Source organism: Strigops habroptila, chromosome 1 (genome assembly GCF_004027225.2).
Source record: "Strigops habroptila isolate Jane chromosome 1, bStrHab1.2.pri, whole genome shotgun sequence".
In the NCBI taxonomy this organism is placed as follows: Eukaryota; Metazoa; Chordata; class Aves; order Psittaciformes; family Psittacidae; genus Strigops; species Strigops habroptila.
In genome coordinates, this window is record NC_044277.2 from 134,423,019 (window position 1) to 134,438,284 (window position 15,266).

The 15,266-nt window shown below is 43.7% G+C and overlaps 1 protein-coding gene across 2 annotated transcripts in view; it reads left to right on the top strand.

The window, feature by feature from the left end:
* Positions 1–459: 459 nt before the first annotated feature.
* PLCL2 (phospholipase C like 2) overlaps positions 460–15,266 on the top strand; it is a 104,351-nt gene continuing 89,544 nt past the window's right edge. For both annotated transcript variants that reach the window (XM_030494229.1, XM_030494239.1), the window contains exons 1-2: positions 460–942; positions 1,628–2,188. In XM_030494229.1, the coding sequence (XP_030350089.1) occupies positions 1,859–2,188 (330 nt within the window). In that variant the 5' untranslated portion in view covers positions 460–942; positions 1,628–1,858. The remainder of the gene's footprint in view (positions 943–1,627; positions 2,189–15,266) is intronic.

Below are 15,266 nucleotides of genomic sequence, written 5' to 3' on the forward strand. Positions count from 1 at the left end.
ACCATTCTATATGATTCCAGGTATAGGGTATTTAAGGGCACACCGGCCGTGCTGGCTTTATTGAGGACACACTTCTCAGCGTAACCGTCAAGCTGCAGCCTTCATTCAGCTTTTAACGTTCCAGCGCTCCATCACCTCCTTTCCTTCACCAACCGATGGCCCCGGACCCATGGGCTCGGGCCCGCTGTGACCCGCGGAGCCCCGCTGGCGGCCGCGGGGCACCCCATAGCGCTCGGGAGCCACCGTTGGGCCCCCGCCCTTCCTGCGTGCCCCGGCGGCCGGTGCCCCGCGTCAGCGGCCGGGTGAAGGGCGCGGGGTGGGGAAGGGCCGGCGGGGCCGCGGTCCGGTGCGAGCAGCGCCGCGCCGACCCCGGGGCGGGCAGGAGCGGGGAGCGCAGGATGCGGCCGGGCGCGGCGGCCGAGAGCGGGCTTTTTAGTGCTAGGCTGAGGCGGCTGCGCGGGGAGCGAGCGTGTGGAGGAATCCGCCGATAACCCCAGGGCGAGGGAAGGGGCCGGCCCGGCAGGAGCGGGTCCTGCCCTCCGGCGGAGCGGCCGCGAGCTGCCGGAGGGGGGTGCTGGCGGCGGGGCCGCCCAATCCGCGCGGGGCCGGCCCCTGTGATTAGCAGCGGCGGCGGCAGCGGGGGGGAGCCCGGCTCGGTTACTCTGCCTTCCCCGGAGAGTTTCCTATCGGGGGCGGCCGGCGCTGCCGCTCCCCTCAGCGCTGCCGGCGTTTTCCCCCTCGGGGCTGCTGCCGAGCGTTGAGCCGGGGGAGGCGGCAGCAGCAACAGCACGGAGCGAGGGAAGCAACCACATGAATCAGTTTCTCTCTGTATCCGGCTCCGGGCAGAGGCGGCGACCATAGAGGGGAGGAGGAGAGTAGGGGGAAAAGCGGCTACTGCAGCAGCGGCAGCAGCAGGGCTGGCCGTGCCACCTTGCCGCTGAGGTGGGTAGCGGGGGCGCAGCGTGCGGGCGGCTGCGGGGCGGAGGCGCGGCGGGCAGCGGCTCCGGAGGGTGTGCGGGCTGGGGTGCTGCCGCCCGTGAGGCGGCTGGGTGTCGGCAGGCGGCGGGGAGAGCAGAAAAGTTGCCGATGGCGCCCGGGGGGTGCCCCGCGGGGCGGCGTGGCTGCCGTTCCGCCGCTGCTCGCCGCCGCGCGTGGCCGGAGCGGGGCTGCGGCGGGTCGTCCCCGCGGGGCACGGGACGGGGTTTCCCCCAGGCGGGGGCCGGAGCGTTTGGGGCGTGTTGTTCGTCAAGTTCTCTTTTCGCTCCCGCTCGGTTGCGCTGCGATTGCGGGTTTCGCTGTGAAACACGGGTGAAAACACCGCCATCAGCGCCGCTCTTGTTTTTCCTGGCTGAGCAGCCCGCGCGGCGCAGTTCCTCCGGTCCCTCTCGCATCTCCCGCCACCTCCCGCGGCCCGCCCGGGCCCCCCTCCCCGCGGCGGGGCTGCGCTTCCCGTGCTCCCGGTTCCCGCGCGGCGCTGAGCTGCACCGGGGCCGCCGGGTCGCGGTGCGCGGAGACCTCGCAGCCCCTCCCGGCCCCACGCGTGTCCGTGTGTCCGTAGGGAGCGCGCTGTGGTGTAACGCTCCCGCCCGCCGCCCCGTGTCACGTTTCGTTTCTGTCCCTTCCCCAGGTGCCCGGAGGAGCGGTGCTCGCCGGGGCGCAGCTCAGCCGTTTGTCTGTGCCCCCCGCCCGCAGGAGCAGGGCGGCCTCGGCTGCCAAATGTGCAGAGGGGAGAGACTTGTGCTCAAAATCCCCCCACGATCGTAAATACACGGAAAGCGGAAGAAGAGCCACTGCCGAGCAGCTGCCGGAGGAGGGGAGGGGGACAGCGGTATCGTTGCTGCCGTAGTCAGGGAGGCTGATGGCGGAGTTTGGCAGTGGTGGCGGTACCGGCGGCGGGGGGCTGCCTTCCTCCCCCGGGCCGGTCCATGGGAAGGTGGCCTTCAAGGCAGGGGATGGGGAAGGAGGAGGAGACGGCGGAGGTGGTGGCGGCGGCGGGAGATCCCGCTTTGACAGTGCTGGCAGCCGGGTCTCCAACGGGGACTGTGCCCTGGCGGGAGCCGGCGACCACCCGGGATCGGCTCTTCCTGCAAGCCCGGAGAGCAGCGGCAGCAGCAAAGAGAAAGGATTTTCTACGGGTCAACAACGAGAAGGCAAACCCGGCATCCCCCGGAGGAGCAGCATAATTAAGGTAAGAGCACTTGCTCCTCCCCATCGGGGTCTTAGCTCTTTCTCTGTGACAGAGGCAGGGAGATGCGGGTGATAGGTTTGGCTCACTGAGCCTTGGCTCCAGATCTTTTCTTTTTTTCTTCTATTTTTTATTTATTCATTTCCGTGTGGTGAGAGGACTTGATTTTTCCTATGTCAGAAGTGGACAACAGTGAGAGGATGGCTTTATACACATCAATGCTTAGGGTTTGGGGAAGGGGAAGATGTCATGTTATGAGGTTTACTAAAATAGAAGGTTCCAACTCCTGTTGGAGAAGGGCAGGGAAACTAGCTGGCTTGTAAAGAGACAACATGGGCACCATCCTGGCAGGGAAAGACGTGGATTACACAGTATGCTTGTTATTTGGGATGCACCTGTGCAGAACAATTTTGTGGCTCCATTGGCTTGTGCGTGTGACAGGCACACAGCAGGTGATGAGATACTCTGGATCTCACTGGCCTGGGGGTGGAAGAAGGTAGGATAGGGAGCATTCTTCTTGTTGAAAGTGACAGCTCGTTTAATAGTAGGCTGTGTTGTACTTCACCTATAGAAACATCTTTATTTATCCTTAGCTATGCATATTCTGAATGCTAGTGTTTCAGCTTGAAAAGTAGGGGGAACATCAATGGTAGACTAGATAAAAAGGAATGGGAGTGTTTTTTTAATGCAGTTTTTTATACAGGTACGGTTGTTCTCTTTCCTTAAATCTGTGGTTCCTGAGATGACGCTTTGTCTTGGGTTACCTCTGCCCAACTCCAGTGAAAAGGTTGAGAGAACAGAGAAATTACTCCATTGGTATAATGACTGTACTAGCTGTAAAATGAAGCACAACTTCAAGTACTTAAGAACTGAGTTTGATCGAGATCAGCAAGATCAAAATCAACCTAGATTTGTTGCCTTCTTAGATATTTATATGCTTCCAAATCAGCTGTGATGGGTTGACCTTGGCTGGGTGCCTGGTGCCCACCAGAGCCTCTCTGTCACACCCCCTTCTCAGCTGTACAAGGGAGAGAAAATGTAACAAAAGGCTCATGGGTCAAGACAAGGACAGGGAATCATCCTGTAATTACTGACACGGGCAAAACAGACTCGACTTGGGGAAATTAGTTTAATTTATTGCCAATCAAATCAGGGTAGGATAATGAGAAATAAAACCAAATCTTAAATCGCCCCCCTCCCCCCCCCCCCAAGCCCCAAACCCAGAACTTTTTCCCCACTCCTCCCTTCTTCTCAGGCGTAACTTTACCCCCAAATTCTCCATCTCCCCCTGCCAGTGGCACAGGGGGGACAGGGAATGGGGGTTGTGGTCTGTTCATCACACGTTTTCTCTGCTGCTCCTTCTTCCTCAGGGGAACGACTCCTCACACTCTTCCCCTGCTCCAGCGTGGGGTCCCTCCTCTGTGAGGCAGTCCTCCCTGAACTTCTCCAATGTGAGTCCTTCCCACAGGCTGGAGTTCTTCGCAAACTGCTTCAGTGTGGGTCCCCCACAGGGTCACCTGTCCTGCCGCAAACCTGCTCCACCGTGGGCTCCTCTCTTCCTGGTGCCACAGGTCCTGCCAGGAGCCTGCTCCGGTGCGGGCTTCCCACAGGTCACAGCCTCCTTTGGGCATCCCCCTGCTCTGGCATGGGGTCCTGCAGGGGCTGCAGGTGGAGATCTGCTCCACCATGGACCTCCATGTACTGCAGGGGCACAGCCTGTTTCACCATGGCATCTCACCATGGTCTTCACCACAGGCTGTAGAGGAATCTCTGGTCCAGCGCCTGGAGCGCCTCCTCTCCCTCCTTTCTCACTGACCTTGGTGTCTGCAGAGTTGGTTCTCTTATGTATTCTCACTCCTCTTTCTGACTGCTGTTTACACAGCAGTTTTTTCCCCTTCTTAACTGTGGTATCCCGGAGGCACTAGCACTGTTGCTGATGGGCTTGGCCTTGGCCAGCAGCGGGTCCATCTTGGAGCCGGCTGACATTGGCTGTATTGGACACAAGGGGAAGCCTCTCGTATAAGCCACCCCTGTAGCCCTCATGCTACCAAAACCTTGCCACAAAGACCCAATACATTCCACCCCTCGCCTCTCTGAATTTCATATTTAGAATTATCATTAAAATCGACATCCATCAGGCAGTCTTAAGGAACTTAAGTCTTAAGGAACTTAAGTCACATCAAAACCGGAAGAATTCCCCACACCAAAATCAAAACAATGCCATCACAGCACTGAACAAAAGTGGACAGTTTACACATCCGATCCATTCCTTGTCCCTTCACCACAAGTAGAACAAATGCCCCATGATAGTTCTGCCCTCTGACATTGTTAGGTCCATGTTTTGCCTGTTACCTCTGTTCTCTTGGCTGGATGATAGAAAAATGTGTGGAAATCCAGGACTAGTAGTGTATCTCAAGTTGTGTTACCGTCTCCTGGACCTTTCTATAAAAACCAAGGGGAGAGCAAGGGCAGGCAGCAGTGGAACGCATTTGACAGCCTGCACCCACCCTTCCTGTTAGAGCTCTGGTGCTGGGCGTGTATGTTTGTGTGTGTGTGTGTGTGTGTGTGTGTGTGTGTGTGTGTGTGTGTGTGTGTTAAAGAAATTACAACAATAGACAAGGGGCAGCTGAGCTTGGTGTTGGAATAACTTCATGTTTACTAGATTTGCCAGTGATTTTTTTACAGGTCTGATGTTTTCCTAACACTGTTTTGTTTCTCTGTGGTAGCCCAGGGAAGATACTAGTGTTGTTTGCACTGTGTATCATGCCATCACAGTATTTTGTAGTGTATGATTTGATTATATAGCAGCCTCCTGCCTCTCTGGAGACTAAACAAGGATACAATACCTAGGGATTCATGATACAGTAAGATCAAGAAGCATGAGATAAGGAAATATGTTTTGGATTACATTTCATGAATACCTAAGTCATGTTTCTCAGTTTCTACATAAATTGTAGCATTTTGTAATATAAAATTATTCAACTTTCTGGTATTATTACTCATGAATGCCATTTTGCAAATGTGAACAGTAATCTGTTTAGCTGCCAAGAACTGATTACTACACCTTTGTGTTACCGTTTGGGTAATTATGACATGAGTGGAAAAACCTCACAACACTATATTCAAAGTTATGTGGGCCATATTTATTTTATATATGACTGTTTTAATACTACTGGGAAAAATCACTTCATCATATACTGAATATTCTTCAGCCTGCTTAGTTCAGCAGTTCAGAGGTAGTTTGAATCCGGTTGTGTAGGTGCCTTTTTTCCAATATGAAACTTCTTGGAAAATCCGGCACAAGTAGTAAACCTTAAGATGCTTCTTGTTGTCTGCTCTTGCAGAGCGCAAGTCTGTAACAGCACAGAGTGGAAAAAGTAATACGTAATCTATTTTTGGAAAATGTTCCTGGTGTTTTAGTAACATGCATCAGTGATGTAAAACTGCTCTTAAAGAAGATACGGAGTAACTTCAGGGAACAGGTCTGTCCCATGCAGATGCAGATTTCTTACACTTCATGCAAAACTCAACATTGTTAGTTGGTCTGTAAAACGCACCTTTATAGAATATCTAATACTTCAAATGTTTTGCCTGCCGATTACCGTGTAGGCTTTTGAGTCACAGACAACTGATGTTTGAATAATAGCTCCAGTTGAGATTAAATTCTTTAGAACCACATGTTTGTACATGAGAATCAGGAGCACAGAAATGTATTTTATTTTGGTTTTAGTCTGTGCTTTCATTGGTTGTCTATTTTCATAACTCCTCAGAGCAATTGCTGCCCTTTTTCCCCTTTCTTGCTTGCAGTCTCTGTTCTTTCTTTTTTTTCTCTGGTTCCATATTTTTTTCTATTTTGTGCACCTACATCATTTTAGATTTTTCTTTCTTGTTCAGTACAAGAGGATATCCTCTTCAAGGCTGAAGTGTCATCTAGGATGATGGCAGGTGGTAGGGCCGCTATTACTGGAAAAGCTAATATGATCTTCATACCATGGTAGTTTACTTTTCACTTGTGTGTATAAGCTGTGTTTAGGCTGAAAGTGTTAAAGCTTGTACTCCTGATTTGTAGCAATTTTACTGGAATAGCCTATTTCATTTTTTACCTTTGCTGAACCAGATTTGGGGGCTGGGGACCTCATATCTGTGTTTAGAGAGACCGTTTCACTTTCTTTTTCTTCCTCTCTGTATTCATGAGATTCTGCATTTTTCAGAGGTGATAGTGACAACACATTGTGCGTTCATGGGATTTAGGCTCTTCCAATACTTAATTTGTGAAGTAATTTATGTACCACTTATTGGTATGTAGCGTTTCTTTTGGTCACTGTTTTGTTTTACCATAATATTTTCCTTGCTGCAACTGGCTATGGTATCCTCTAATTCCCTGTAACAGTTCCTATAATAGTGTGTAAAATGAATTTGCAGGGAGTCCATCTTGCAATTCAAAGTGGATTTAAGCATCCTGTGAACTTCTCTTGGCTACTCTGAAGTTGGCAGTGAGGTTTCTTTATTTTTATGTGAGGTTCCTCTGCATCTTTCTTAAAGAGACTTGTAAGGCAGCAGATGACATGTGGTGTGTATGTTGCTTGCTGCTTGCTCCCAGGGGTCTCCAATAAATGCTTAGAGAACAGTTTGTCAAAACTATAGACCTAGATAGAAAGAAATCCAGTGGGATAAATATGTCTTTGTTAGGAGAAGTGTTACAGTAATAAAATGAGGAAAGATACACTTAGGAGAGACTGCAGTTATTTAGGAAGACAACAAAGAGAAATAAACGGAGAAAGGTGGCTTGGCATTCTGTGAACAGGAGTGTTCTTAGCTATATGTGTCTGGAAGCAAAGTCCAGGGCTTTTTTTGCATATAATAATACTGATCTCAGTGTCAATAAACTTCTTGGCTGATAACTTAAGCAAATTTGTATCTCCTCTTTTTATTCTGGGTGTAAACTCAAGCTTTTTGCGAAGTCATGCACTTGCTGAGCGTTGGCAACTCCTAGGTTTCAAAGTCTGTGAGAAGAGAGGAACCAAATTTAGCAGGTAGATATTCTAGGGTATAATTTTTCAGCAGAGCTTTGCTTTGCAAACTAAACATTCGTATATCTGCGTCTTTCTGCGACTGAGGAGTTATACAGCATATGCATCAAGATCTTCTTGTTTCTTATTAAAATGACAGCATGCGTTGTTATCTTGTTCAGTCTTATATGATTTCTAGCTCGTACTGTATCCCTATTTGTATCAGGTGTAAAAAATAGAAATATGGAGCATGTTATGGAGTGTTTTTTACCACTATGATTGTTTTAGAGGCGTTAATAAAGCCTTTTGCATTCATAGTAGACTCTAAAGTAGTATTTTCAGTAGAACTATGTTCTCTGCACTCCTAAATGACCTTAGCCACAATGGCATGTTACCAAGTTTTCGTGGAGACCCAGGCGTAGATCATAAACATCTAGCTTCCATCTAAAGGGATATAAAGAACTTAGATTGCTGGAATCAGTTTAAAGTATATGAAATTACCTGATTTTCAGTCATCTTTCATGTTGGGAAAGAAACCTGGGTAATGATGCTGTTGCGATATTTATACATATATGCATTTATGCCCAATAACTTTTAAATGTGCTAGACATTTTCAAGTAAACTTGATTGAGCAGTCCCAGGTTCAAAGGTGCTAAGGCTCCCTAAGTTCAAAGAAAACAGCCATATAGAGGAAGGAAGGAGAAAAAAACCTTACATGTACTTTCTTTCTCCACGCCGGTTCCCCATGGAAACAAAATGTTACAGCATCAGCTGAATTCTTCTTAGTTACAGAAATCTGTATGGAAAAAAGATATGAATGTCCCAACAATAGAAGATGTTTTGCTCAGAGCACTCTTACTAATTGACACCAAAATTGGCACCACAAAAAAGCCTGTATTTAGGAAACAAGGCTGTGACAGTTGAGCTACTCCTACGTCTTACCTTGGGCAGGCTTTCAGCTAGACAACTGGAGCATAGATTTTTCTGAGGAGCTGTTTTTGGATTTGTTTCATTTGTTTGTTTCTTAGTTTCTTCTTGTTGATGTATTGTAGATCTTTCTCATCTCTTTGGTTTGTCAGATAGTGCGAGAGATCTGTTAAGTGCAGTTCCATAAATCCTTTTAGAGGATACTTTCTTTTTGATCTGTGGACTCTCAGCTAGACTATAGAAGGTTACTGGTACCTATTAGTATTTGTATTCTTCCTTCTTCATCCTCTACTACTTATTATGTCCTGGCTTCCTAAATTTTAAAAATATAGTCTCTATTTTAAAACAATGCAGAACACCATATAGTATCTCTTCCTAAATATTTTCTTTTCTGTCATAGCAAAGCTGTATATCTTAGGTATTTGTATATAGTATTGTATATATGTATTAGACATATATATCAGGCAGTTTACTACTTGTTAACAGTGACGTTGCAGTGAGATATGTCAGAGCCACTAAGTGGATACATAAGGATACTCACTTCACCCAAGCTCAGTGTGTAATTTGGTAAGCTTATGTACTGTATCCCATGAAGATAAGGTATTTTTGCCAAAAGATGATTTGAAGCAGGAGCTTAATTTGGATGAATTGAACTTCTCTGACTTCTCTTCTGGAAGAGCTTACATGTCTTTTTCTGTTGACTGAATAAAGAATTTGGCTAGTGTGAATAATAGCACTCTTTCACCCCCTCTACCCCCAGATCCTTAGAATTCCACAAAACATGTTCAGTGGTGAAAAAATAATTAGTGGAATTTAAAATCATTATGCATACCTGATGAGATTTCTTTAATGCCTATTATCAGGCTTGATCAAAGATAGGACAAGTAGTTTAGCCTTTTTTTTTAAACTAGGAATTAGAGCAGTGGTCTGCTACCCCTAGCTCACAGATAATACATCGCTCCCATGATTTGATTGAACTAATGGAAGATTAAAACATTTAAACTGAGACTGACAGGACAAGTTAACTGCATAGTTTCCCAGCCTTTGCTGGTCCATGGGTGATACTGACAGTGATCTTTGTATTATTCCCACTGACTCTGTGAAAAAAATCCCTTAAATAAGATTTTCTGATTGTGGGCCAGGTTAAGTTAAAACACATGTTATAATACTGGGACATTGATTCTAAAATATTTATCTTTGCACACAAATGTGGGATTGTGTTCAAAATTCAGAAATAGACTAAATCTAAGTAGACTAGGAGGTGGATTTTGGGGGAAGAAGGGTGTATAATAATTTATGTGTGACATGCGGAGAAGAGGAAATATGGTGAAAAACAGCATCATATGTGTATTGTTCAAAAATAGGGCTGGAAGAGACCTCAAGAGGTCAGTCTGCTCTACTGCACTGCTCTGCTACAGGATCAATTGTTAATAAATTTCAGCATGATGCTCTTCGTCTTTTAGTCACCTTTTGTTGTGATCCTTCTATACAGAACTGCTGGCTGATTATTCCTCTTTGGATATAGGCAAAAGCAATCATCTGCATGGAGTTTAAAAGCTTGTACTTGTCCTACTGACTGCATTCTAATTATTTCAGATCATATCTTCGATTTGTCATGTTATTCCTGATTTTAACTTATCTTCTAGCATGTGTATAGCTTTTCCATCTTCAGGTGAACAACCATACAGTGATACATGATTTTTTTTTGTTGTTCTTAAATGATTGTAGTTCAGGGGTTTTAAGTGTAAGCTCAAATTATATATTCCATGTTTAAAATAAAAATTGGTTATTTTTACTCATTACAGTCTGTAACCTGAGCAATTTTATGTTACAGAATCTAATTCAGAAATACCATTTGTGAGAAAATGTCTTTCCTTCAAAATATGTTAAAATAATAGTAAGTCCAAATTTATAATAAATTTAGTGGGTTGCAGCATTGGCATAAAAACGGCCACTTTGAAAGGGGTTGGTTTGTTTGTCATTAAGGAGAATAAGTAGCAAGTGTCCTCTTTCCTTGCTTTTCAGTTGTGCTTATGAAGACTGTCGTTACTGTTGTACACTTGTTTTTCACATTTGACATGCCTTTAAGCATGGGGAGATGCCATCACTGTACTCTCTTCTCCCTGTTGTAGGAGATGTATGGAGGAATCCTTTGGAAGGATATGTTGCCCATTCTCTTGACTGCAGTACATCTCTTAGTTTCTACTTAACTAGTTTCTTTTCAAGAACTCTTAGTATAGGCTTATTTGTCCCTTGCATGCCTGGGTTCACCCACCTCTTTCTTCCTAGACCTTGACCTCACAAAATATTGAAGTTCAAGACAGTGAAGAGTGCAACGTAGCATGTGACTGGAAATCAGCAGTACTGAGGCTCGCTGTTAATCGGTGCAGCCTTGGGAAAGTTAAATAGTTCTGATTAATTTCTGCCTCTCCTGGGATTCCTTTTAATGTCATTTGACCCTTTGGAATAAGTAATAAAATATCCCTGAGTACTTCAGATTGTGTACTGTGTTCAGGAATCTTTTCTGATACCAAACATTCATGTTCTGGACATTGTAGTATGGAGTTCATAAGTGTAGGCAGACAGGAAGTGCCTTTAAACAAACAAACAAACAAAATCCTTTTCAGAATAGCAGCTGAGAGTTTTATAAAATGAGAAGTATAACAAGATATTGAGCTGGATTTTGGAATTTACTGTAAAAATACTTTGATAAAGGGAACTTATTTGTGGGTTTGCTTTTGATATAAGAAGTAGGTGCCTGTCACATTAAGGGGGTCTACCCCAGTAAGGGGTTTTACTCCCAGTAGAACTCCCCCTATACTGGGGGTAAAACTCCTTACTGGGGTAAAGACCCCCTTAACATGACAGTACCTTACAAATATATAGTGGATAATTAATATTATGCATGTTAGTGTCATGACTTTCCTAATACTTTCGCTAAAATTGCTGTAAATGGTTTGATATTTCCTCTAAATTATGAGATAATCAGTATTTTACAAGAAAAAGAACTGCTTCTGTTTTGTTAGAAAGCATTTCCACAGAATTTTCAAGTTCTTTTTATAGTTAGGCTTCTGTGATTATAACCTTCTGTGACTGTAACTTATTTTTTCCTTCCCTATTTTCATGTCTTCTTTTTTTTCTCCTTTCTTCTTGCCAGTATTACTATTTTGCCTTCACTAAGAAAGATAGAGCATTATAAGGTTCTGTGCATGCTTTGATGTGTTTGCATCCATGTACGTGAACATATCCCCATCCTTTACTGCCCTTTTTAGTGTAGGATAGGAGAGGAAGAATGATTCTGAAATTCTGGATTTTGTTTTGTGAAGCACCTTTTATGATGGAAAATCCCGGATGCTTTATGTATTTTGTTACCTAGTTCCCAATGGCAAAAGTGTTTGATATTGTCAACTGCTTAGTCTTTACTGCATTCCTTAAAATAAAGTTTAAATGAGTGTTTATTTAAATGAAAAAAAAAAAATTGCTTAATTCTTTGTATTATTAAAGTGTAATTTAGACTAAGAGGACAGAAATTCAGCTCACTGTCAAAAGTTTTTGTTCCTACAAGTTATTGCAGGTGTTTTTATGATGGGCAGTTGTTTATTGCATTTAGGCAACACCTGTAAACCGTACAGGAGCAATTGTTTAAAAAAACAAGCAAGACAGCAACTAACATGCTTTAGTAAATTAAAAGCAGAATGAGCATCTTTCATGTACATGATTTGCTATAATAATATTTACATTCACTACAATATTTGTTTTTACGAGTAAGATACATTTTTGCTACATAAGACAGGAAAACCTCACTAATAGTTCGAAATAAATCACTTCAGGAAATAGCTTGAATCAGTTGAAATGTATTTTGCCATTTACAAAGAATTGTCACTAAATCAGGTTTTTTTAGATACATTGATAGCAGATTGTTGCAAAGAGCATTTCCAGTCTAAATCCTAGAGTTAAAGACTAATATTTATGTGAAATGAGAATGTATTTAGCCATGGCACATTACTACCACATAGTGGAGAAAGTAGAGCAGACATAAGTAGTTTTGAGTTCAGATAGTATTATGTTTTTCTTGCTTTTGAAGAACCCCCAAGAGCATTTTATGGCTTACTGGATGTACTTCATTTGTTAAACTCCACTTCTCCTTTATTTTCTCTTTGTTCTCCCCAACTGTAGTAGTTGCAGTGATACATCTCATGAGCATTGTTTGAGGTTGACAAGGTTGGCACTTTTCAGCTTTATTGGTTCCTCATCTTAAATAATGCATACCATGTGCCTCGCGTTTGGTCCTTCTTCACAGGATGGCCAGCCTGACTTGGAGTCTGTTCTGAGAGTGATGGTATAGCGTGCAGGCAATGAGTGCTTTTAGTTGTGAGTGGTGTCTTCTAGTATTTTGTAGATCTAGAAATGAGGCCCTGGAAGAATTTGTAACGTCACGCTTTTACTATCCTGCTTGGCCTGGTTCTGGTTTGTGTCACCTTGTCTCTTGTGTCACCCCTTCTTTGGTCTCTCCCCTTCCCTCGTACAGCTTGGGTTTTCTGCTTCAGCAGCAGAGAGACCACAGACTGGCCATATTCTGCTTTTCTTCTTTAACATCTAGTGGAGATCCTTCTATTCCCAGCAAAGCGCTAGAACTGAGCAGAGCTCTCTGCAAGAGGTCAAGTCTGCTTGCAAATCCCAAAAAAGGAGTAACAAAAAGGGAGTACGGATTCCTATGCAAGGCTGTCAACTTTCACTGTGGGGTGAAGTCCCACAGGGTTTACGGTCTGAACCTATGATGAAGGCTGACTGCATAGCTTAGGGTAGATGCATCTGTTTCCCCCAGTCTTCAAAAGTTGCCAGCTCTTGTGAATTTAAGAAAGGCTGCCAGGGTCAGACCAAAAGTCCATTTGGCTCATTAGCTTGCCTCCAACAGCAACTGCTATGAGATGGAAGAATAGAAAAAGCCTCCTTTCCTAACTTCTGCTCCTGGCCTTAAGTGACTTGGAGCTAAAGCCCAGTTTGACTTTTGTAGGCTTTTCACTGCTGTAATGTCCCTGTGGCAGCTTCCTAACAATGTGTTATGTGAAGAAGTCCTTTTCTGCCTGGTTCTACCTGGCAGATACTTAATTGTTTACCTGCTATCCCCTGGTTCTTGTGTTAGAAGAACACTTTCAAGTTATCTTCATCTTGAAGAATAGAGAAAGGTGTTCCTCGCATTTGCTTTATGTCATCTTTTTTTCTTGTTCCCAGGCTAAAGAATCTTAATGTATTTAGTTGTTCCACCTCTTGAAGCTTTTCTGTGCTTTTTAAAGTTCTGTTGCCCTTTTATGTATTTTTTCCTTCTGTTCTATTATTTTTTTTGCAGTGCAGTACTAAAATGCTATTCCGAAAGTGTGCCAGTTAAATGTATAAATCCACTATGGCATAATGAAGGTTTAGCAATATTGTGATGCTGAGTTGGATTGTAATATATTTATTTTTAATATTGTCATCATCACAGATTTAAATGGTATCATTGTCACTAATTGGCAGTGGGAAAGTGCTGTTGAAATCTTGGACTAAATATTTGAAACCTCTCTTTGGAGAACTGTGTAAGAATGTCTGTGCTGGTGATGATGCTTATGTTGGAAGAGGCTGGCATTAACATCTTTGCAGGAGATGAAAGTTCTGTTAGACATCTTTTACCATGTTAGAAAGACTTTATGGTGCTGGTGACACACAAATTGCTGATTAGCTCATCTAGCTTCTAGCTGTAGTCAAGTATGTTTGTTTGCCTAGTAACAGAAGAAAATGGCATGGACATTGCATAAAGCTGAAAAATATAGTACTAATAAAAGTGCTTTCCTTTTATAGTAAGCTGTTAAATATGAAAGAGGAAGGACCTTGTTTTTGTAAATGCAATCTGATAGTATTTTGGATGTCCTAGATTTTTTTGTTTTACAGTTCCTGCCCAACACTAATGTTAGTGGGTTGTTTTATTCAGTCTTGTACTTCTTTTGCTTTTGTAATTTGTGAGGCTGTTCAGGATGCCTGTGTCAGAGTCCAGAACAGCAAAGAAGGCATTTCTGGTCTTTAGGAAACTCACACAAAGTATAACAATGAGACCAGATAACTTTCTGAAAAATGTTTCACCTCAGAGAAGACTTCATTTGAGGATTAAAAAGGTTATTAAATGGTTACAGTAACAAATGAATAACTGGAAGTTTTTAGGTCCCACAAGATTGGTAGAACATCATTATCTTGGAAGGAAATCCCAACACTTTGTCACTTCAGCTGTTGAAAGTAGAAATGGTATGAGGAGTCTGTTAGGATGCTGTTCTGAGTTTTTCTTAGGATAATCTCCCTTCCCCCCCCCCCCCCCCCCCCCTTTTTTTCCTTCTTTTTTCTTTCTTTCTCCTTTGAGGAGGGGAATTCTTTTCTTTTTCTTTTTCAGAACTTTGTGGCTAGGAAAAGGTGAACTAGGGAGGAGAATGATTCCTGTTAGCCTATTCCTTCTCAGTCAGATTGATGGAGAAGACACTTTTGTTATTCCTGAATTCCTGAGGATTTGGGAATCCTCATGCTTTTGTGTACCCACTTTGTGACAAAATCCAGTACCTGACTCCTAGTTTCTGAGCATTACTTCCACCAATGTTATTGTTACGTAATTCTTAAGTTTCAAAGCTTCAGGTAATTCTACTTCTTGTTTTAAAATGTCTGATTATGTGTTTCTTTGGTGTTCGTTTTTGTTTGAAAATGACACTGTTGGAGTAACAGGAATAGAACATGACATAGATTTACATTGTTTTACATGTAGAAATTAATATTTCTGTCCATAAATATTGAACTTCAGCTCCCAAAATAGTAGTTGCTCCTGCCTTTCCAGGAGAAAACTGGTCCTGGTAATTGCTGATGAATTTTTGTATTAACCAGAAATCATAGCTCAAATCTATACTTCCAGTGTGCTCAGCCACAGCAAGATCTTTTTTTTCTTCCACATCTAATCTGAAATTCAACTCTGTCCTTAATGGATACATAAAATTTACTATAACCGTTTTGAGGGGGAGGCAAGTGGGATAAAAAAGAGCTTGTGATTAAAGCTTTGGCCTCTAAAAGATTATTTACAAGACTAACCACTTCCTACAGACCTAAGAATCTTGAATTAATTTTATATAGAAAAAAGT